Below are 24,028 nucleotides of genomic sequence, written 5' to 3'. Positions count from 1 at the left end.
GAGCTGCTAGACTTTGTCTGGAAGAGGGACTGGAGTGAGAGGTCTGGAAGGAGTGCCTACTGAGGGCTGCCTCAATTCAGTTATGAGAAACTGTCGCTTTTACAAATGCTCCATACACACGTGGAACCACGTCCTACTCTGGAGATGAATGCGGTGTTGATTTTTTTTTTTTTTTAAGTTTATTTGTTTTGAGAGAGAGAATGCGGGTGCACACAAGGGAGGGGCAGACAGAGAATCCCAAGCAGACTCTCCACCGGTCGGCGCAGGGCCCTCTGCGGGGCTCGATTTCACGAACTGTGAGATCATGACTGGAACTGAAACCAAAAGTCGAACGATTAACCGACTGCGCCACCCCCGTGCCCCTGAAGTGTTGATTTTGACCTGCGTAATCAAGTAAGCCGGTGTTCACACAGATCGCAGAACAGTGCAGCGTTCTCCGGGACCCCGGACCTGGGGACCGTGGGTTAGAGCGTGTGCGGGCAAACCGTCAGAAAGCAGTGGCCTTCGAAGAGTAGGTGGGGTAGGCGGGGACGGTGGGGGTGCTGATGCCGAGCCCTCCGCACGGCAGATGCCCCGCGCTGCTCTTTCCTTCATTTGCCAACCACAGGAGTTGGTGCGGTTCTGCCCATTTCACTGGTGAGGGAATGGAGGTTCGGAGAGCTCAGGGGTCCAGGATCTTACACCTTGTTGGACGCTGGGGCTGAGGTCTTTATCCATCAAAGCCTGTGGTCTCCTCCACCCCTGATACTTATGTAGTGAGCGAAGACTGGGAAAGTATTCTGGCAATGTGGAATAGTCTGTGAGCTGAAATGTGGCTGGGAAGGTAGGCTGGGTTCAGATTATAGAGGGCCTTGAATGCCCTGACCTGGGGGACCAGTCCGCCCTGGCGACATCAGAAGGCCTTCCCACGTTAAGTGGGAAGCAGCCTGATGATTGCGACAGGCAGACCCGGAAGTTTGGAGTTCTTTTCATGTCTCTAAAAGTGCCATGCCGCTCCTGTGTCCCTACTGATTTTGTAAAAGAATATGGGAACACCTTGTTTCATGGCACTTTTTTTTTTTTTTTAACATTTATTTATTTTTGAGAGAGAGACACACAAACACACAGAGCATGAGTGGGGGAGAGGCAGAGAGAGAGAGGGAGACACAGAAGCTGAAGCAGGCTCCAGGCTCTGAGCTCTCAGCAGCACAGATCCTGATGCAGGGCTCGAACTCACAGATGGAGAGATCATGACCTGAGCCGAAGTCGGACACTTAACCGACTAAGCCCCCCAGGCGCCCCCCACCCCCGCCCCGTCATTGCACTTTTCTTTTCTTAAAAAAAAAATTTTTTTAATGTTTATTCATATTGAGAGAGAGAGAGAGAGATCATAAGCGGTGGAGGGACAGAGAGAAAGAGAGACAAACTGAAGCAGGCTACAGGCTCTAAGCTGCCAGCACAGAGCCCAATGTGGGGCTTGAACTCAGGAGCTGCAAGATCATGACCTGAGCTGAAGTTGGATGCCCAACCTACTGAGCCACCCAGGCGCCCTCCCTCATTGCAGTTTTCTTAATTGAACTTCACAGATACTCCCATTTTTCATAGTGTGCAGGTTTGTGGCAACCTTGCTTGAGCAAGTCTGTTGGCACCGTTTTTCCAACAGCATTTGCTCACTTCATGGCTGTCACATTTTGGTAAATCTTGCAATATTTCGAACTTATTTTGTTGTTACATTTGTTATGATGATCTGTGATCAGTGATTATGACTCACTGAAAGCTCAGATGGTGGTTAGCATTTTTTAGCAAAAAAGTATGTTTTTAAAAATTTTTTTTTAACATTTATTTACTTTTTGAGAGACAGAGAGACAAAACATGAGTGGGGGATGGGCAGAGAGAGAGGGAAACACAGAATCTGAAGCAGGCTCCAGACTCAGAGCTGTTAGCACAGAGCCCAACACGGGGCCTGAACTCAGGAACCCTGAGATCATGACCTGAGCCGAAGCCAGATGCTCAACCAACTGAGCCACCCAGGCGCCCCAAAAATATTTTTATCTATTTATTTTAATACATATTTTTTATGCGTATTTAATTTTGAGAGAGAGAGAGACAGAGTGCAAATGGGGGAGGGGCAGAGAGAGGGTGACACAGAATCTGAAACAGGCCCCAGGCTCTGAGCTGTCACCACAGAGCCCGATGCGGGGCTCAAACCCATGAACCGTGAGATCATGACCTGGGCCCAAGTGAGACGCCTAAGCGACTGAGCCACACGGGTGCCTCATGGAAAAAGTATTTTTAAATGAAGGTATGTGCATCGCATTTTGGACATAATGCTGTTGTCCACCAAATAGACGACAGCATAGTGCAAACATAATTTTTATCTGTGCCGCGAAACCAGAAAATTCATTGGATTCACTTGATTGCGACCCTTGCTTCCTGGCGGTGATCTGGAGCCAATCCTGTCGTATCTCTGAGGTTTGCCCCTACAAGGAACGTCGAAAAGCACGTAGAGAAAGTAGCAGTCACCCACGTGCAGAGTCCGGCGTGAAGCACTGCTAACCGCTGTCGTCCTCTCCCCCCCGCGCTGTGTGTGCTCTGCACAGGTCAGCCGTGTGCGGGAGAGCGCTGTCACGCCTTGCCACACGCCCCACGAGTATTTCCACACCCCTCAAATGGTGACTTTCACCGGCTGGGACTCTGTTCCCTCATGTGGTTACTCTGGTGTATTTCACGTGCCCCTTTCCCGTCACATCTTAGCCGTTTGGGTTTCTTTTCCGCACAGATCCTGCAGTTTCGGGTCAGATAATTCAGGATTTGGAGCCTCATTTGGGAGCCTTGTTGACCCAAATGTTAGAAGTTGGGACGACAGAGGACTTGAGGATGGTGATGCAGTATGTTCTCCAAGGATTAGACGTCAGTAACGTGTGGAAGGGAGATGTGAAGGTGGGTACCCGTTCTCCCTTGTATGTCAGGGGCATAAATGATAATCCGCTCGAAGGGGAAAATTTATTCGAGTTGTGGTATCACCCCTGGAAATGAACACGCAAAATCTACCTGGTAGAGACTGGGCCAGGGGGTTAATGGAGGGAACCGTGGCCTGCGGAGAGGCCTGGGGCTTTAGTGTAAGGGGCCTTATTTTTCAAAGGGGAAGGAACTTTTTCAAAGTACAACTCTGTGTGCTATCATATGAAATATTAAACGTAGCATCCTCGTAATTTTGGCATATAAAAAAGCTAAATTCTGCTCGTTCTTTGCTTAAGACATCTCCCGTCATACTGTTTAAAAACTGATTCGGTCACATGGGCCCGATCCCGTTTGAGAATCGCTCTGATCGGCAAGCTGCCCTGCAGTCCTTTGCACTTCGTGTATTTGGTGGTTGCTAATGGAGCCCTGCATTTGCATTTGACATCACATATTTTGGAGAGCCTCTGCATGGAGCTTACGTGCTGGAATTTCTGCCAAGCAGCCGTGTGCACTGGACTGGTCAGCTGTCCCTGCTCGCACAGGAGGAAGAATGCCACAGAGCCAGCCGTGCAGGCCATGCCTTCTGGTTCTGAGCTTTCTCTGCCTCATGAGTGGCTTCTTGACTTGTGGTTGTAATCAGCACACTGGCTTCGGTTTTGATTTGGATGGGAAGAGAGCTGGAGAGGGTAATTGAGGCCACAGAGGGGCAGCGGGAGAGCTCACATCTCTCGTACATGAGCAAGAGGCCCAGGCTGGACCAGGGCCACTGCTATGTGGCCTTGGCACTTGCCCCTCTGGAAGTTTCCATCGTGTGCATGTGCAGCATGATTGGGCCCCAGCGTTGAGAAGGGTCAGTCTCAGTCAGAGGCTGGTTTACAGAGGAGGCAAGACTGGAGGCTGAGCATTCAGGGCCAGAGAGGATTTGGCTGGGGGGGACGTTGCTATGGAGACAGGGAGGAGGGTGTTGTGTGCGCAGCAGGGCAGAGGTTGTGTGGGTGTGAGAAGGTGGACAGCGAGGGAGGTGCCAGTGTGCAGGCCCTTGGTGGGTTCAGGTGGGTGGGAGAGAGGGTGAGGCCCTTTCCATCCTCAAGCAATCAGGAAATAGAGAAGATGAGCGGGGGCAGGGGGCGGGGCTACCTCGGGGTGAGGCAGTGTGTAGGGGCGTGGCTGGTCAGGGCTTGAGAGAGGGAGAGGGAGAGCAAAGGGCAGAGGCCAGAATTGTGTGGGTTTGTGGGGCCGCGGGGTTAGGGGAGGAAGGGCTGGCATGAGGCTGAAATCGATGGTGTAAAATGCCAGCCTAGGGTCAGGCGTTTGTGGACACAGGCACTCGCTAAAGTGAGTTCCTCTCCCACAGAGTTCCTTCTCCTGGTTTAAAACCATCACCTGTAATCTAATGGTTTCACTGTGTCCGTGTTTTCCCCTGGCTCCTCCTTTTCCCCAGGAGCACATACGATTCTTGTACAGGTGACTTACGGCTCGCTGCCTCTTTCCACAACATCTGGACAAGACGAGGTCTGTGTAATTAGGTTGCTGCACCGATCTGTGGCCTTGTTTATTTTACTCTCTTGGTGCCTTTGCCTGCTTGGTTTAGTGAGATGCTACTGCAGAGGCCTCTACTTTGCCACAGTTGGGCTCATCTTCTTTATTTCCTGATTGCTTGAGGGTGGAAAGGGCCTCCCTCTCAGGATTTAGCCTTAAACCAGGTCTGGTCCATGCCCGTGACACCGGGGTGCTAACGGGCCCTGCTGTATCTCTTCAACGCCCGTGACCCGGCTTCTTCCCAAGATAGACTTGTTAGGAGAGAGCTGGCCGTTTCTGCTAACTTTGTGTTTTTTTTCCCCCCTCAGGCCACTTTGTCAGCCATCACCCTGATCAAGTTGCTCCTGAGCTGCCCACTCGGCGGAGAGAAAGCGAGTCTGTTCTGGTGTGCGAGCCCCCAGATAGTCACGGCTCTGACCGTGAGTCCCCCTGGGTCGTGCCCTCCGACTCTTCACCCCTGTTCCTGTAGGCCACGTTTTGGCTTCTGCCGTCTCGCTTTCTGCAGAGTGTGTTTTTGGGCGCCGCGCCCTGAAGACGGCTGCCGGCAGAGCGCTTTTCTGTCCGTGCCCGTGCCGTCCGCGCTGTTGTGTGGCCCCTGCAGATGGGGTGCAGTGGCGGTGTGCAGGCGTGTCGGGGAGCCTCGGGCGGCATTCGGCGGGCGGCACAGGAAGGCACGTGGCGATCAGATGGGGCTCCTGTGGAAGCCTGTTTAAAGTAGATGAGATGAGAAGGAATTCTGGGGCTTTCTTTTGTCCCCACAAATTCTGGGGTCAGTTTAGTGCATTCATTCATTTGCAGGGTGTGTGTACATTTACAGTGTGTGATACAGTGAGAGGAAAGCGGCTTTATAGAATGGGATAGTAGTGTTGCAGATAGATTATTGTCATAGTCGCGCCCGATTGTTAGATTTTGGCACCTGCTGGACACGTGGGGCAGTCCCATGACTTTGTTTGACCAGCACAAAACCCTCGTCTCGACTGGGACTGTCCCAGTGTTTCTGCCCTCTAGAGTCTCCAGTCAGTGTTCTTGCAAAAGAGCCGTATCTGTTTCAACATCATCACCCGCTGTAAGCCTCTTGTGCTACCTGAGAGAATTGGCTTGGGTTAGCACATTCTCAGCGCAGAAGGATCTAAGGAGTGGACTTAATGCTCTGGGTTCTGGTCTGTTGCTTCTTCGTTTTCCTGGGAATCTGCATTTGGTGGGTGACCCTCATCTTTCCCCAGTGCGTGTAGTGGGGACCAGGAGGGAGAGTGACGGCTGGAGGGAAGAGGGGCTCGTGCGGTGCGCGGTCAGTGTTGGTGCTGTGCACAGTAGGGCTGCATTAATATGCACGCTTGTAAATCTAACGGCGTGAAGTCAGCACAGCCGGTGTCCCCAGACAGATGGGCGCTGTGAGAGGCCCCAGCAGGGCTGCTGGTGACACATGGCAGCGTGAGGAAGAGGGTCACTGGTGAGCTCTCCCAGCTTACGTAGGTCAGACCTTGAGTTGCCCCTCATCATTTTGAGTCCATTCTCGTTATTCTCTAGAACAATAATCAAACATCTGGAGCTGATTTTTAGGACACGTAACGAAGAAACTTTATATAGATACGTAGAACGATTGACCTTTTTGGGAAAATATTATTAGGTGTATCTGGTGTGAAGTTTCCTTGTTCTGAGAAATTGGAGGAGTCAGTCCTTATAAGGAATTACTTCTCTTTGTGGTCGATGAGTCCAACAAAGAGTCCCAGCGTGGGTCGCCGTTGGAGATGGAACACTGGGCTCCTGGTCTCCTCAGAAGGGTGCCTCTGACCACATCAGTTCATTTTGGACATTCTTACCGCTGTCGCTTTAGTTCTTACCTCCGTCTTCTTCACTTGTTGTATTTTCTCTGTAGAGAATCACCTTCATTTTCTCTCCTTTCTTCCGTCTTTTTCTGTAGCTGCAAAACCGAGAGGCTTGTCGGGAGCAGACTGTGCCCCTGGCGGTGGTGGAGTCCATTTTGGACGTGCTCGCAGCCTTGCTGCGACGGGGGGAGGGGACCATCAGCAACCCGCACCACGTCAGCCTGGCCTTCGGCATCCTGCTCGCCGTGCCCTTGGACCACCTGAAGCCCCCTGAGTATGGGAGCATCTTCCTGAGGACGCACAACGTGCTCTTTTCCATCCTGCAGTGTCACCCGAAGGTGAGGAGGTGGGGCAGGGTGCCAGGTGGCAGAAAAGCAGCAAGAGAGAGCCCTACTGCGGGAGGACGATAAAAATGGTGACCTGCTAAGCAAACTTCTGGGTTCCGGTACTTTCCAGGGACACAGTGGTTTCTCAGGCACAAAAATGTTGGATCTTCACACCAGGCTGTTTGAGTTTCATCTTTGTTGGGTCTGACGCTTGGAACGGCGTTTGTGTACTAGCTATTTGAGGAAGCTCGTTACGAATGATTCTCTTTTTGCAGGTCGCATATCTAAATGTCACTCACTTGCTTAGGTGTCTTTACAGGTTTGTGACTCAGATGGGTGTAGGGAGTGAGGCATCCGGAGTTCCAGTTTTATAGTATACCATCTTTGAAATTAAACTAAATGTCCCATAGAAAAGATTGCAGTTCAGCCGACCTGTACTGAACATTTGCTCTGTGTCTCACTTCACCCTTACAGCAAGCGTGTAAAGTAGGTGGGAGTTCGTTCTATTGGTAAAGGAACTGAGGCTGGGAGCTGCTAAGGGATTTGGCCAAAGCCACCCAGCTGAGTCTAAATCTTAGCTACAGGATTATTGATGCTTTGGCCTGTGTTTTTCCCAGTGCACCAGTGCTAATACATGGGATACACATAGACACAGACACAGGCAAATATTTTTAAGTGTTTTCATGTCCTCGAGTTAGAGACCTGACAGCAATGTAGTTTTTTAAAAAAAGTTCTCTGGTAGACTAAGCACTCGTGACGTTGGGCCTTACTCCAGCCCTTCCCCACTGAACAATTGCCTTTGTCCCTGGCTGTCTTGTGAGCATTTTGTTTTAGATCTCTCTGCTGATGGTTAGATTTTTCTTTATGTGACCGTATGACATGCACATAGTACAAATCAGTTATAAGCTGGAATTGCTGATCTCACAAAAGATGTAGGATTCCACGCAGTTGATGAAAAGCAATATTAGAAAGCTGTGGGAACCTCCCACGGAACCATTAACAAATGATCACGTAGCGGAATTAGACCATTTAATGAAAGGAGAAAATTGACAGGGATAACGGTGTGTCGCTATCGAGAGTGATGTGACCAATAATAGTAGCTCTCACTCACTGCCTTTGGGTTAGGGTGGGGGACGGGCCCACATGGTGCGTGACCACACTGTCGGCCGTGTGCATGGTTGAGTTGACAAAAGCACCAGGCTAGAGTCTGCATAGGTGAATCTCAAGGGGATAGCATGAGGCCACCTCAGCCAGAGTGCCCAGCAGACCGGTCAGCAGCTGGTGCCATATTAAGCCGGGGTGTGAACTCAGTCTGGCTCTGGCTCCGTGTGCTTTTAATCAGTATGATAGAGGATTATGAGGGGTCCTTGGGAAATTTGATGAAGCTCTGGAATACTTGTGCAAAAACGAGTTCTTTCTGAGCATGCTGTGACGTCAGTAATTTGATGTAAAGAACGGGATGTTATGCTGTCAAGAATTTGGTTGGATAAATTAATACCAAAGAAAAAAAATCCCAACACTTGATTCACTCTTGCTCATTCTAAGAATTCGGAGAAAAGAGCAGTGATGTCCCGTAGATCTTTGAAGCACTGTGGGGCATGGTCTCTATCTGCATTGTTCACAGCAGTCAGGGGCCACGCGTGTCCTGACCACTTGAAATGTGGCCTAGGAGCTGTATGACTAGGAAATGAATTTTTATTTTACTTCATTTAAGTAGTCTCATGCAGCGTATGGTCGCTTTATGGGATAGCGTGTTGTTTTGATCACGATCTAAAAGTGGTTGAATATAGGGGCTCCTGGGTAGCTCAGTTGGTTAAGCACCCAACTCTTTCTTTTTTTAATTTTATTTTTTTTAAACTTACATCCAAATTAGTTAGCATATAGTGCAACAATGATTTCAGGAGTAGATTCCTTAGTGCCCTTTACCCATTTAGCCCATCCCTCCTCCCACAACCCCTCCAGTAACCCTCAGTTTGTTCTTCATATTTATGAGTCTCTTCTGTTTTGTCCCCCTCCCTGTTTTTATATTATTTTTGCTTCTCTTCCCTTGTGTTCATCTGTTCTGTGTCTTAAAGTCCTCATTTGAGTGAAGTCGTATGGCATTTATCTTTCTCTGACTTATTTTGCTTAGCATAATACCCTCTAGTTCCATCCACAGCATCCAACTCTTGATTTCAGCTCATCATGATCTCATGGTTGTGAGATCGAGGCCTGAGCTGGCTCTGTGCCTGCTTAAGATTCTCTCTGCCCTCTACCCCCTACCCTCAAAAAAAAGAAAAAAAAATCCAAATTTTTGTATCATTTTTCAAGATAACTTTCTAGCCAGACCTCTTCATCACTAAAAAATGAGAAGTTTTGATCCTTATTTTATTTATTTATTTATTTATTTATTTATTTATTTATTTTTTAAATGATTTTTTTTTTTTTTAACGTTTATTTATTTTTGGGACAGAGAGAGACAGAGCATGAATGGGGGAGGGGCAGAGAGAGAGGGAGACACAGAATCGGAAACAGGCTCCAGGCTCTGAGCCATCAGCCCAGAGCCTGACGCGGGGCTCGAACTCATGAACCGCGAGATCGTGACCTGAGCTGAAGTTGGACGCCCAACCGACTGAGCCACCCAGGCGCCCCTTGATCCTTATTTTAAATGGATTTGTTTTATGCCATCTCCTTCTAGTGCAGTTATATTTGAATATGTTGTTTCTTTTGTTTCTTCTGTTATTTATTTTACCCATTTCCAGAATGCATTAGTAACAGTTTATGATAACAGACACAGATTGAGCAAATTCTAAACGGTGATCACCCCATTAGACTCCTAAAGTTTTGAGGCATAGAAGCCCTACCCAAACCATTAAAACAAATGCTAAAGAGTCAAGTAAGGTGGGTGAGCAGTTTCCCCCGAAAGCAAGCAAAAAAGAGGTAGCCACACTCTTTTGAGCATCCTGATAGACACGGGTAACAAGGAGATAAATCAGGGGCACCTGAGTGGCACAGTTGGTTAAGCATCCTACTTCGGCTCAGGTCATGATCTCACGGTTCATGAGTGCCAGTCCTGCTTTGGGTGAGCTCGAGCCCTGCTTTGGGCTCTGCACTCTCTCTCCCTCCCTCCCTCCCTCCCTCTCTCCCTCCCTCCCTCCCTCCCTCCCTCCCTCCTTCTCTCCCTCCCTCTCTCCCTCCCTCCCTCTCTCTCTCTCTCCATCCCTCCCTCTCTCTCTCCATCCCTCTCTCCCTCCCTCTGTCCCTTCTTCCTGTCCCCTCACTCAGTTGTGTGCTCTGTTTCAAGAAACAAAAAAGGAAATAAATATGAGCACCTTTAAAGTAGAACTTGAAATAAACAGTTACTTACATGTGTTTATATTCTTTTGTCTATTATTCCAGGTAATGCTGAAAGCCATCCCTTCTTTCTTGAACTGTTTTAATAGATTGGTGTTTTCAGTTATGCACGAAGGGAGGCAGAAAGACAAAGGTAAATGTCAAAGTAACAGTATCACATACATGATTTCAAATGTGTTTATCTTGTGGTGTCTCTGGTTTCCTATGTTATTGAAAGTAAAACCACCAGGTTGAGTTAAAACTTTTTTTTAAATGTCTTATCTTTGAGAGAGACAGAGTGTGAGTCGGGGAGGGGCAGAGAGAGAGGGAGACACAGAATCCAAAGCGGGCTCCAGGCTCTGAACTGTCGGCACAGAGCCCAGTGCGGGTCTTGAACTCACGAACCATGAGGTCATGACCTGAGCCGAAGTCAGACACTTAACTGTTGACTGAGCCCCCCAGGTGCCCCTCACCCAGTTGAGTTTAAATAAGAAACATTCAGATCACTAGATGAAGACCTCAAATAGTGTTTTAAAATTTCAAGCTGTCACTTTTATTTACTTACTTACTTATTTATTTATTTATTTATTTATTTATTGCTGTGTCCAAAGCAGTGAGTGCATTTGTGATTTAATTGAAATAGTTCTTTTTCTGGGAAAAAGAAAAGGATCTAGATTCAAGAAGTGTTTGCGGCCAGGGGGATGTAAAGTGAGTACAATCCCATTCTTGCCCTGGAGGAGTCCCCAGTTTGATGGGGAAGCTGAAAAAGAACAGGCATTTACAGAGCTGCTCCATTTTGTTAGAGGGATGAGGTCGGGCAGGTCACCGTTTCAGCTTGTCGTGGCAGGGCTGTGTTTGTTAGCCGCTGAAGCGAACTGCCACACGGTGACAGCACAAATGACGTGTACAGCTTGTCGTCAGCCTTGAAGGTTGTTGGTTCTTGCTAACTTTCTAATTTGGGGGAGATTCTCATTATTAAAAAATTTGCATATAAATTGAGGCAGTCTGTATTGCGCTATTTCAAATTTGCATAGCGTGGAACAGCCTCCTCGCGTTCGAGGTGCTGCTAAGCACAAGGAGTGGGTACCTGGTGGAATGCTCTGGAACCACAAAAGAGGGCTCTCTAACTCAGGGTGTCAGGGAAGACCCTGGGGCCGCGGTTGTAGACGGACTAGGAACAAATGAGTGGTACTCCGCTCCTTCCCCTCCAGTGTGAGTCACTTGAATGGGTTCGTGGGTTCAGACTCGTAGATAACTGTTGAGAAGAGAGAAGAGGGCTGCTGGCATGTGATTCCCGAGGTTATTCTGCCTGGTTTTGAGATAAGTCGGTGGCATAACGAGGTGTTGTGCTTTCCCCCAGCCTGGTGCGGGGCCACGTAATGTTGGTGTCAGTGTGATACTGTGAGAGTGTTTAGGAGCAGGATTGGGAAACAGGTTCCGTCTCCCGTGCTAGCCTTGGTCCGTTGGTGGTGGCTAACTGCGGCGCTGTGTCAGGGCCCCCGAAGTCATGATTGAGCACAGCAGGAAGAACCCCTGTTTTACTAGTGACATCTGCCTGCACAGGAGATGGGAAATGGCAGTGTCGGGAAGGCCCTGTTCCACCCCCGGCTGAGCACTGAGGGAGCAGAGCCCTGGGCACACACTGCCTCGGGCGTGCCCCGCGTGTGGTTGAAAATGTGTCCTTTGTCCTATGTTCTGAGGGGCGTGGGACATGGTCATGCGCGTGGCTCTGCCATGTCTGGGCTGGTGCGGCTCAGTGACCTCCCATCTCCCAAGACCCGGTTCTCGGATGTGCTCACAGATTAGCCAAGTAGAATTTTAACTACGTACTCTGTTCTTGTTGGCATCCAATGCACTCTTTGCGATAACCATGGGTGAAATCTGTGGCTGAAATGATTCACGCCAGGTATTCATGTGAACTGGATGTGTACTGAGCCGTGGGAAAACAGGGAAGAAACGGTACGTAGTAGATATTCAAGTGCTTCATTAAAGTACGTTTGTGTTGAAGTGTCCAGTGAATGTTAGAAATTTACGTAACTTGGGGGTACCTGTGCGGTTCAGGCGGTTAAGGGTCCAACTCTTGATTTCGGCTCAGGTCATGATCTCACAGCCATGGGATCAAGCCCCGCACTGGGCTCTGTGCTGACAGCGTGGAGCCTGCTTGAGATTCTCCCTCTCTGCCCTCCCTCCCCCACTATGCGTGTATGCGTGCATGCCCTCATGCATTCTCTCCCCCTCTCTGTCTCTCAAACTTGAAGAAATTTACATAATTTCATAAAGTTACATTGTATCTAGAAAAAACTCAAGATGTTTGTACATATAAACAAGGTTTTAAAAAAGGCACTGTGCATTCTAAAACTCAAGTTTATTGAGTCGTAAAATATGTGTAACAAGCTGCATCTGTTTAAAGTATACAAATGAATGAGGTTTTGTTTTGAGAGAGAGAGTGCACACAAGTGGAGCAGGGGCAGAGAGAGGGAGAGAGAGCATCCCAAGTGGGCTTGACACGGGGCTCGATCCCACGAACTGTGAGATCATGACCTGAGCCAAAATCCAGAGTCAGACACTGAACCGACCAAGCCACCCAGGTGTCCTGAATGAGTTTTGATAGGTAAGCACAATCAAAATACAGAGTCTTTGCATCGTCCCCAGAACAGTCCTCTTGTAGACTATTCCTGCTCTGGCCTCTGCCCCTACCAACCACTGATCTGCTTGTCGCTGTAGATTTGTTCGCAGCTTCTAGAGTTTTATAAAAATGGGTATATTTCTTGTTGAATGGAAGTTGGGGAAGGCGTTCTGGCATGTGTTGGGGTTCCCCACCTGGCTCTTTTGTGAAGGCCTGGGAGAGCGGGTGTGACCAGGGCCTTGGGGACATGGTAGGCTGTTAGAACGCTTGAGAGCAGTTTAAGGCCTGGGGGTCCTGGCACCATAGGGTGGAAAGAACTAGGAAATCGAAAGTAAATCAGGGATGATAGGAAGATCTCTAGTAATGATAGCTGAGTCTTATATCTATCTGCCTACACAATTTCTGAAACATAAGCAGGCAAAGGCATAATTAATTAAGCCATCTGATCTTTAAAATCGTATGATGTCAAAACAGTGTTTTTTAAAGATAATTTTTCAATTTAAACTTTACTTATAGACCCCCATCTCCTTTTTAAATACAATAGCAGTCAGATTTCATTCAAAAAATCTTGATTGTTCTACGCTTCTTAAAAAACAAACCCACATACTCTTGACTATGTTATGTGTTCTTTATAATATAAATATTTGGATATATTGTCTCCCTCATTCTGTCTGCAAAATAAGCCAATTAAAGAGTCTTGGAAAAAAGGGAAGACTTGAATAATTTTCAGCTGTGTTAAATGTTTAACATTAGAAGGGTCAAAACGCCCGTGTTTTGGACTAATCCGGTTTGGAAACACTCTCCTTCCACAGGAAGCACAGATGGCCTGTCGGTGGTCCTAGAGTGTGCCCGCCTGGTGGCAAGGATGTACAGCCACATTGCGTCGCGGGCCGAAGAGTTCACGGTGTTCTCCCCCTTTATGGTGGCCCAGTATGTCATGGAGGTGCAGAAGGTAAACCGAGCTCACTCTTACCCGGTGCTTTCGTTTGTAGTCCTTTGTAGAAGGGCTCCTCAACCACAGTGGCAAGCGACGTTTTGGCCTGACGGTCCCAAACCATTCCTGCCTGTGTTCCGGGCGCAGCAGCACCCCTGCAGGGTGCCCGGGACCACCAAGTGAGGTGATGGTCAGAGGGCTGGCGGTGTCTGGTACACAGAAGGCGCCCAGGGACCGTCAGTTCTCCCCTCTCGCTTCGACACAAGCCGCGGGGCCTGTTTTGGTTAGTCTGTGGAGTAAGCAAGGTGAAATGCCTTCCAGGTTTAAGAACAGGAGCTCGCATAGGGTCAGGCTTAATGGTGATCAGGAAGAGGGGTCTCGGGACCCCCAGCAGTAGGAGTTCTCTTGGAGTGCATCATGCATGTGAATCAGCTGCTCTCGGACACTCAGGGTAGAGACAGCGGCAGATGCATTCAACTACGTCAAACAGAAATACTTTTGTCCTATTTCATCTGACTTTTTGACTCAATATTGTGGATGGTTCATTCATTGTTCAGCAGTGATCTCACTTTGGAACGTCAGTGTGTTATTTTCAAAATTCCACGAGGCCCTGTGTGACCCACGTGGTAAAGTTCACTACAGGACTTCGTATCTAACTGTATTTAAATGGAACGTCAGAGGCTTGAAGTCCAGTGTGTTTGCGTGTATATCTGTCTACTTTTGCAGGTGTAGATGTACATCTGTATTGTTTGTATTGCTTTCTATAGTATAGCCCCCCTTTGTAAATCTTGTAAGAGTAACGTTAAAACCATTGGTAAACTTGTCACGTTAGAGATTTCTCGAGGGAGATGGGGTTGAATGAGCTTTCTCAGAAAATCTGGTGTTGTATCCGTTTTCATCTCGACCCCTTTTCAGGGCAAGTCTAATTATAAAAATAATTTTCAAACACACTAGCCTTACTCTCGGTGGGTGGAGATGCTTGTCATGTGTGTGGGCACTTGGGTTGGAGATGGGGTGTGGGTGGGGCGGACCCTGCAGGGTGCAGCCCGGCCCCGTGGGTGTGCACAGGGTCCCCCCCAGGCAGGGAAGGAGCGGTGACAACCTGGAAAGACCCCTTCAAGTCAGCCTTTGAGTGAGAGATGGGCTTCGGGTTTGGTTTCCTTGGAATTACTTAGCATTTTTATAGAATCTTCTATATTTCCCAAATACCCAAGTCATTAATATGTAAGCTTTTGCAGAAAGAAAAGCTGGCATTATTTTCTGTTTCAGTGAAGAATAAAATGAGAGCTAGTAATATCGTGTAACTAAGGGCCAAGAAGGGAGGTGATAATTTGAACCCTTAAGTCACTAATTATTATTCTGAGATTTACTTTATGAGAAGTCTCTGATTTCCTGGCCTCATTACTCATGTCTAATTTATGCTTATCAGTTACTTTTTTATTTTTAATCTGGAAAGCCCAAGGCCTTGGGAATTCTCTAAGGCTGTAGCATCCTAGAATTCATTGGCAAGAGTCTACGTCTTATCTTTCATTTAGCTTTTAATTCAAGTAATGAAGAAAATATTCCATATGTATCGGAGGCTTCTACTGAACACTGTAAATCTTTTCCAGACCAGAAAGACATTGGTAAGCTTAATTAAATGCTAGATAGCAGGTACAGCTAAATGAGGAGAGGTTATGGGTGAAGACCTGACAGTGGTTAGGGCAGGTGACCTGGTGAGGGCGTGTCCTGAGCGGTTCCTACAGATCTTGTACCCTCCGTGCAGTAACGTGTCACAGTGGGGATGTGCCAGGGAAATCACGGCCACTTTTCTCTTTTATCCATAGATCAAATTTACAGCTGTCTGTTTTGATAGCCTAGAGTAAATAGCTTGTACTGCCCATCCTGCATAAGGTCCTTTTATGCGATTTAGAGACCCGCGCATTCATAGGTCCGTGATCCTGGTGGAGTAGAAACTGACTTTTCCCGCCTTGTTTTATAAATGAGCTGTTTGAAACACAAAGATGCGAGGTGATTGTGTCGGCTGGATGCTGCTGGCCTTCCTGTGACCCAGCAGAGCTGTGTGCCCCGTGCTGTCCTTTGACTATTGAGTCCCCATGCGAGGAGGCGGTGGAACTCACAGGACCTGGCCTCTGACTGCCGGAGTTCAGGTCTCAGTTCTGCCACTGGGACAGTTATTTCACTTTCTTTGCCTTTGGAGATAGAATTATTTGTTTAGTGAGTGATGAGTAGATGAATTAATGAGCGGTGAACTTACAGGGGTCCACAGCCAGCCGGTACGATTCGGGACTTGTTTTTTGCTTGTTTCGTTTTGTTTTTTCCTTCGTTCCCTAATACCTTCCAGTCAAATCACAGCTCCACCTTCAGTCCTTGAGTGGTTTTTTGTTTTTTTTTAACGTTTATTTAGTTTTGAGAGTGTGAGCAGGGGAGGGGCAGAGAGAGAGGGAGACACAGAATCTGAAGCAGGCTCCAGGCTCCGAGCTGTCAGCACAGAGCCTGATGTGGGGCTCAAACCCAGGAACCAAGAGATCATGACCTGAGCTGAAGTTGGACGCTTAACCGACTGAGCCACCCAGGTGCCCCGGTCCTTGAATGTTCTTACCATCTGTAAACAGTAAGACTTAAGACGATCATCTGTCAGAAAGTTTTTGAGCGATTGTGTGAAAATGACCGTAACTTTTGTCACCATCTTAGTGACAGAAACAAATTGCATCTTTAAATTTTTTTTATTAAATTTTTTTTTAATGTTTATTCATTTTTGAGAGAGAGAGCGCGAGTCGGGGAAGGACAGAGAGGGAGGAAGCATCTGAAGCAGGCTCCAGGCTCTGAGCCGTCAGCACAGAGCCTGATGCGGGGCTTGAACCCACAGATCGTGAGACTGTGACCTGAGCCAAAGTCGGACACTTTTAATTAACTGAGCCACCCAGGCGCCCCACAGATTGCGTCCCAGCTGGTGGCTTTGGTGACTCAGACTTCCAGTTAATGTGGTGTATCCTCACCAGAAGCGACGTGTTTGCAGTTTAACTCTTTTAGGCCATCAAGACATTTCTAAAGAATCTGCCAAATCCCAGACCTGTCTGCCAGAACCTTCCTGTTCGTTTTGGTTACAGCTCCTGGGGTATTCAGACTGTTGAGCACCAGGTTCAGCTGAAACCTGAGTGGGTGTGGCAGACGCGAGTAGAGTCTGGTCCCTTGGCCTGTTTGTCTAGACGTTAGTCTGGACCTCTGATCTGAGGGTTTGTGTGCAACATCCGACGTAGCCAAGGTGGAGCCAACTGCCCAGCGTTCCTGCTGTGCCCCAGATTTTAGTTAACCCAGAAGTTCAGGGAAGAAAGGCCTTTCTTTCTAGGCTCAAGGACTGATCTGACCATTCTGGGGATGTTAGAAATTTAGGTCCCATTGAGCTATTGTTGGTAGAAATAAAAAGATGCATTAGGTGTAATCATAAATCACATCTGATTTATTTGGATATGATGTGGTCTAATTACTGACTTAGGCCTATCACTGATCTGTTTGCAGCGCTTTGGAGCCTGCCCCCTACCCCTTGCCCCCCTGCCCCCCGGCTGCCCTGCTGTGTGTGCCGGGGGTGGGAGTGAGAGTCAGTCACGTAGTGAACATCGCTGCCGTTATCCCATCGTTAGCGTCGCTTCCAGTGTGATTGGTCAGGTTGAAGAATGTGGCACAATGTGCATGTGGCTCTTACAAGATTTTAAATTTAAGGATTCCAGTTTTTATATGCCCCTGGTAGATATGTAGGTAGGCATCATTTACTGAATAGCAAAGCTACCTCTGTGATTCTGTGATGTTTTATTCCAGGTTTTTGTCACTTGAGTTGGCTTTTATTTCCCTAAAATACAAACTTTTTTTAAGATACGAATACTTATGTGCAAAATGTTGCCCCCACGTTGGGGGCCGAAGTGGAAATTGCTGCTAGGGTAGGGCTGTCCGAGGGCTTGTTCTCTGTGTGTTTGCTCTGACGGAGGGGCGTGTCCTCCTTTTCCAGGTCACCTTGTATCCGGCGGTGAAAGATCTCCTGCAGGAGGGCATTTACCTGATCCTGGACCTCTGCATTGAGCCAGACGTCCAGTTCCTGCGGGTCTCACTGCAGCCGGGAGTGAGAGACATCTTTAAGGAGCTGTACAACGATTATGCGAAGTACCACAAGGCGAAACACGAAGGCGAGAGAAGATACGCCGCCTGAAGCTGTGTTCCAGAAGTGCTGCCAGTGTTCCTGTGCGGCGGCTTTGGCCCTCTGCTCTGAAAGAGCTGGAGAATGAAAGACTTCAGACGTCCTAATTTGTAATGTTGAGATAATGTGGGTTTGTGTAATACACACTATACAGCCATGTTTTGCAAACTGAATATTTTTTTAACGTGCCTTTTTATGCAGTATGTATTGCTGTGGAATCCTGATAATTGACCCTGGAATAAGGCGAATTTAATAAAAAATGGTCATTGTGGATGTTCCAAATGTGGTTCTAGGGGGTTGATGTCTGTTCTCCCCACTGGACACTATGTAGGTACATGGCTGCGTAATTAAGTCCCAGGTAAATATCATCGCCTTTTATGTTCTTCAGGTAACTTGGGAAGTATTCTTGAACTGTCCCTTGATCTACCTTCCCTCGGAGTATGTGTACCTTCTGATGGAGCCGGGGAATGTCAGAGCTTCGAGACCCGGCGTTAGTGGAGGCACCTGCTCCGAGTGGGGGTGGTCAGCCTGTGTCACGTGCATGGACCTCTCCAGGGCTCCCTTCTTCCGCCTGCTCTTCCTGCTTCCGCTCTCTGAAGTTTCTTCTAGAATTTTCTTTTTCTGTTCAGTCTAAGAAATACTCTTAACCGTCTTCTTAAGGTACTTAAGCAATATATTTTATTGTGGCTACCTCAGAAAAGAAAAAAAAATTTAGAACACTCCTAGTATCGGCTACACAGACAGTACGTGTCCTCATGAGTACCTTATTTTCATCCCTGTGCGTCTATCTAGATGTTCGTGTAAGTAAATATATAGTTGCCAAATTAGATCTTAAATACAATTTTGTTTTGTTTTAGTTACCTCACTTTTTCCCTATTGCAGTAACATCTTTGGGTCTATGAAGACATTTGACACACTTTTTCATGGCTACATAGTAGTCCATTGAGTAGATACAGTTGTTTAACTTAATAAATCTTCCCTGGTTAGACGTCAGGATCTTTCTAAACTTCCTTTTACAGATGGTGCTTGCAGCTAACTCTTTCCTTCTGTCGTTACTTCTCGTTACTTCCGTAAGATGATCTCCCATAGTTGTATTGTTGGTCAAAACGTCCTATCCAGTTTTGTTTTTGTTTTTGCTTTGTTTTATTTAGTTTTTAAAAATTTTTTTTTAATGTTTGTTTATTTTTGAGAGAAAGAATGAGCAGGGGAGGGGCAGAGAGAGAAGGAAGACAGAGGATCCAAAGCAGGCTCTGCACTGACAGAGAGCCCAATGCAGGGCTTGAACTCACGAACCCTAAAATCATGACCTGAGCTGAAGTCGGATGCTTAACCAACTGAGACACCCAGGTGCCTCAAAAACAAACAAACAGGGGCGCCTGGGTGGCGCAGTCGGTTAAGCGTCCGACTTCAGCCAGGTCACGATCTCGCGGTCCGTGAGTTCGAGCCCCGCGTCGGGCTCTGGGCTGATGGCTCAGAGCCTGGAGCCTGTTTCCGATTCTGTGTCTCCCTCTCTCTCTGCCCCTCCCCCGTTCATGCTCTGTCTCTCTCTGTCCCAAAAATAAATAAACGTTGAAAAAAAAAAAATTAAAAAAAAAATAAATAAATAAAAACCCAAACAAACAAACAAACAAAAATCCTATTCATGGGCACCTGGGTAGCTCAGTCGATTAAGTGTTCGACTTAGCTCAGGTCATGATCTTTTGGTTCGTAGGCTCGAGCCCCGCGTTGGGCTCTGTGCTGACAGCTTGGAGCCTGAAGCCTGCTTCAGATTCTGTGTCTCCCTGTCTCTCTGCCCCTACCCCACTCATGCTCTGTCTCTCAAAAACAAATAGACATTAAAAAAATTTTTTTTGAATCCTATTCGCTTTTAAAGATTTATATAAATATTACCAAACTGCCTTCCAGAAAGCGTACTAATTTATTTTCTTACTAGTGAATCAAGTTTAATGTAATTGATTTTCTTGGTTTTATGCTTCCTTGATAGAGATACGTTATTTTCTCTTCAATTTCTTTAGCTACCAAGAGCTTATACATTTTTCATATTTACCGTTTTTATTTTTTATATAGACCATGTTTATGTAATTATGTTTCTTATGTAATATTAGCCTGTTTCTCAATTGGGATATTTGCTTTTTTTTTCTTACTATCTTCGTGGAATTTCTATTGGAATTCTCCTGAAATACAGACTTAAATTATTTGAAGGTCATCCCTAAACAAAAGGCTTCTTTTACCCTACTTTTTCTAGCACATATGATTGGAACAGACATTATAAAGTGGAGTTTTTGGGCTACCTGTGAGAAACAGCTCACTTTTCCTGCCCCAGATTTGATTTTTTGTTTCTTGCGTTGGCTGACTGAGTTGGGGAGATGGTTCTGCTTTGTATGCTGCATGCTTTATCCACTTCCTTCCCTCTGTCTAGACAGTGTGTGTAGAGGCTTCTAAGCTCTGGTAACCAGTAGTGGATTCAGGTGGCTTGGCATCTTTTTGCTTAATGCTCTCTATTGATGAAATTTTGTTTCCGTGCCCAGTTCCCTGCAGGAACCTCTAACTCTAAGAGAGGTTGGTGACGTGATTTCTTGTTCACACCTGGAGATGATGTGTTGGCGCAAGCAGGTGACCTTTCAAGGACACAGGCTGTAAATGAAGCTGGAATTAAAACCATGTTCTTGCTTTTACCGTTTTGGTCACGTGCTCAGATAGGAGGGTCGCTGGATTCAGAATTCCCTCACGAAGTTGTACCTATTATTTTTTTCTGCCAGCTGTTCACAGAGGCCGGAGATGAGCAGTAATTGTTTTCCTCCTATGCTGGGAATGTTCGCAGAGTGCGGGCCAAGGCGGAGCAGTTCCTCCGGCGTCCTCACGGTGGCACTGCGGGCCGCAACTCCGGGCCGTGTGCTGCTTTGAACCAAGCCTGGAGACGCCTGTATACGAAGCGCTCACTGCCTTGCAGGAAAGGGAATGAGGAAAAGAAGGCTGGACCCTGCGGCCTTCCCGCACGGTTCCAACATGCTGCCTCGGCAGGATGCCTGTTCCTGAGAAACGCTGTCCCCCTTCCTCACAGTCATCGCTCGGGGACTGCTGGAACGGCGACACGGAGCCAGCAGTCACGTAACCGTGATCCTTCCAGGGGGTGGTCACAGGGATGGGAAGCAAAGGAAAGGAGCGCAGGGGCTGGCAGGAGGAGGCCATCCTGGAGGTGACGTTTCAGCTGATACCTGCCTGAGATGAGGGGCCAACCAGTTGAAGGGCAGGGGCCTTTAAGGAGGCCTGCTCTGAATTCTCTTGTCAGATGTTTGGGCAGAGACAAGGCCCCCGAGGGGAGGGGCAGACGTGGGGGGAGTTGGAAGGGAGAAGGCTTGATGTGGGGGGCTCTGCCTGGGAGGTGACTTCGCAGGAGCCGCCGTGGATGGTAGCACCTCAAGCGGCCCAAAAGGAGACACAGACCGCCAGCTGCCCCATTCCCAGCCTTGACCTTGACCACTACCCAGGCCCCACAGTGGGTAGGTCTTCACAGCCTGTCTTCCTCTCCGGCTTCCTGAAATGTGGACCTTCCACATCATCTCCCCTCCTTGCTTGCCCCACACTCTCTGCTGCTCCTTTGTGGAAACTGCCCGATGCCATGGAAGGGTGTGAAGGCTTAAGAAGAAAAGACACGTCAAGGAGGGTGTGTGTGTACCTGGAAGGGATCTGGGGTGAGTCTTCCAAACAGTTCACAGAGGTGACTGACCTATTGCCAAGGTGCCAGGCTACAGCCCCGTCTCCCGCGTCTGAGGAGCTCACATCCCTGTGCTTTGAGTCTCGTAAGATCCACCGCCGAGGCAGCAGCTGAGTCAGGGCTTGAGTCGTTGTTCCCCGTTGTGTCTTCTGTCTTCTCAACACTCTCACTTTTTCTTGTGCGTTCCTCTTCCCTTTCTGAGGGGCTCAAGCTTCTCTATTCCTTTAACGGCTCTTCCTCTCCTGCTCAGCCTGTAGGTGATTATTGTCACTCTTCATGGGTGTGATGTGTGTTCCCCTGGGCCAGGGGGCCGCAGGAATGTCTTGTCCCCAGGGTTGTTGCAGACACTGTTCTGCATCAGCCCTCAGCAGCATCTGTCCCCGGGCTCTCTGGCCAGCTGACCGTGGCTACGCCTGCAGCTCCCAGCCCTTTCCACCGCACTCGGTTTCCCCTCTTGTTTCCTCCTGGCTTCCTCTGTAGCCCCAGCATCCACGCGGAACGCCCTTCCGACACTCTGGCCCTCACATTTCCGGGCGCCTCCGCTTCTGCTCTCCTTCAGCATCCGTCTCCCCAAGGCTCCCCTCACTCCAAGGACCAGTGTGTCCTCCCCCTCTGTACCACCTGGTCTCAGCCTGTCTGCCCTGTTGTCACCCCACCCAGCTTCTTCCCTGTGGCCACTGTGTCACCATGCCCATATTCCCATTCCTGCATCTGGCGGCTCCCTCCTTTGGCTGTTGTGACTTTGTCAAGCTCCAGAGATGTCCCTGGTTATCCCACTGCTTCCTCCGCTCCAAGGGGGCAAGCTCTGGGGCTAGAGAAGGTAATAGAATCCTGGTGATGATTCGCCATAAAATCTCCTCTCTCCTCAGCTGCGTCCACCTGTTTGAAGGAAAAGATTTTTTTTTTTTTAGAGGAAAGCATTTTTTTTTTTAATGTTTATTTCTTTTTGAGAGAGAGAGAGCATGAGTGGAGGAGAGGCAGAGACAGAGAGAGAGAGAAAATCTGAAGCAGGCTCCAGGCTTTAAGCTATTAGCATAGAGCCCGATGTGGGGCCCGAACTCGAGGACTGAGAGATCATGACCTGAGCCAAAGTCGGATGCTCAACTGACTGAGCCACCCAGACGCCCTGCGCCCCCCTCCTTGTTTTTAATCAGAGGGAGAAGCATCTGTGAGATATTATGATTTAGTGGTGATTGGATTATTGTAATGGTTTTAGTACAAAGTTCCGGTTGATTGTGTAACATAAATGTTACAGATGAGAGAAGGAGGTTTGGAACAGGCTCTGTAACAGACACAACCGATGTGATGAGGCAGGGTTTTCATTTCAAAGGGGGCCTGAGGGACGTGACTCAGCACCAGCCACACCACACGCAGTGGGACCAGGCTCACCTGGTGTGTGGATGGGGTGAGAGACACATTCAGAAAAATAGGACCATGGAAGATCCTCCCGGGAATGCCTGGCCAGATGCCCCACTGGCGATACACCCCCAGAGGAAGAGTCCTGAGGGAAGCCACACCAATAAATGAGCAGGGATGTACCGGTGTCCTGCTGGAGGACATGGCCATGCTCACATTTCCCAACCGTGGCCACTTTGAAGACTGGGGTGATGGGCCTTGCGTGCGTGAACGTGAATGCCCACAGCATTCTGTTCCCGGTGTTCTGTGGGCTCACTGTGCTGGTATTCTTTCTAAGTCCTCTTTGAGCTGTTTGTCACAGAGGAAATGAGCCAAACAGTCTCTTTTCCAATCTTCTAACCATATCCTTTCTGCCTCTTGGATGTCTGTCACTTTCTGTTTACAGACACAGAACATCCTTGATCTAAAAAATTTGATTATTCCTGTTATCCTCCCAAATCGCTGGCAGTTCCTTCCCTTGACTGCCAGCCAAGAACAAGGAATAGCCTACATTTGTTATTCATACCTTGCCACCCTTGATCTTGATAATCCTCCCCATTGAAACTGCCCTCTGAGGGCCTGGGGTCAATTTTAACTACCCAGCATCATGGCTGTTGGGTTGATCTTTGACCTTGTTCGTCTCGAGGTCCCTTTGGTTTGTTGGGCCCGCCATTGGCTTCTCCTACTCTTCTGTCTCTAGGGACTTGCGTATCTCCAATGCTTTCCTACCTTCACTGGCTCCTTTTTCTCAGTCCCACCCTGAAATGCTGGTGTCTCCCTCGCCCAGGATCCAGGATCAGACCTTGGCAATTCTCTCTCAACCTTCTCCTCCCACCCCAATCCCTTCCGTTCCTCTGACGTCACCACTTGGCTCTGTGCAAGACCCTCTCAAATCGCCTAATGTCTACACTGAATCACCCTGTCTTGCTTCTTGAGTTGACTGCCTGAGAGGAGAGAGTGGATTTGTCCCGCTCCGTCTCCAGATTCTTGTCTAACTCTTCCGGCTTGAGCGGTCGTTCCCTGCATCTGTGTTGATGTACCGGCCCCTGTGTGTCCTCCTTTGTCTTCCTGCCTCCGCTCATCAATCCCATGTATTTTTCTAAATCGCTCTGTCTTGCTTAAAAACCTTCAAGGACCCTTTCTTTTCTAAAAACATCCCCTTTATCCCAGCACTGGGGGCTCTCTGTGGTCAGACTGCAGTCCCTCCACAGCCTTCCCAGCTGTCA

The 24,028-nt window shown here is 48.2% G+C and overlaps 1 protein-coding gene across 3 annotated transcripts in view; it reads left to right on the top strand.

The window, feature by feature from the left end:
• URB2 (URB2 ribosome biogenesis homolog) overlaps nucleotides 1-17,974 on the top strand; it is a 28,050-nt gene extending 10,076 nt beyond the window's left edge. For 2 of the 3 annotated variants that reach the window (XM_045437413.1, XM_045437412.1), the window contains 6 exons: nucleotides 2,759-2,919; nucleotides 4,788-4,898; nucleotides 6,401-6,643; nucleotides 10,010-10,097; nucleotides 13,382-13,521; nucleotides 17,507-17,974. In XM_045437413.1, coding sequence (XP_045293369.1) covers nucleotides 2,759-2,919; nucleotides 4,788-4,898; nucleotides 6,401-6,643; nucleotides 10,010-10,097; nucleotides 13,382-13,521; nucleotides 17,507-17,704 — 941 coding nt within the window. In that variant the 3' untranslated portion in view covers nucleotides 17,705-17,974. Of the gene's footprint in view, nucleotides 1-2,758; nucleotides 2,920-4,787; nucleotides 4,899-6,400; nucleotides 6,644-10,009; nucleotides 10,098-13,381; nucleotides 13,522-17,506 lie in introns of those variants that run through there. The other variant, XM_045437414.1, reaches the window with a different exon arrangement.
• The last annotated feature ends 6,054 nt before the right edge of the window (nucleotides 17,975-24,028 follow it).

Source organism: Leopardus geoffroyi, chromosome D2 (assembly GCF_018350155.1).
Source record: "Leopardus geoffroyi isolate Oge1 chromosome D2, O.geoffroyi_Oge1_pat1.0, whole genome shotgun sequence".
Taxonomy (NCBI): domain Eukaryota; kingdom Metazoa; phylum Chordata; class Mammalia; order Carnivora; family Felidae; genus Leopardus; species Leopardus geoffroyi.
The sequence above is the reverse complement of the archived record's forward strand: the minus strand, read 5'-3'. Positions and strand labels throughout refer to the sequence as shown.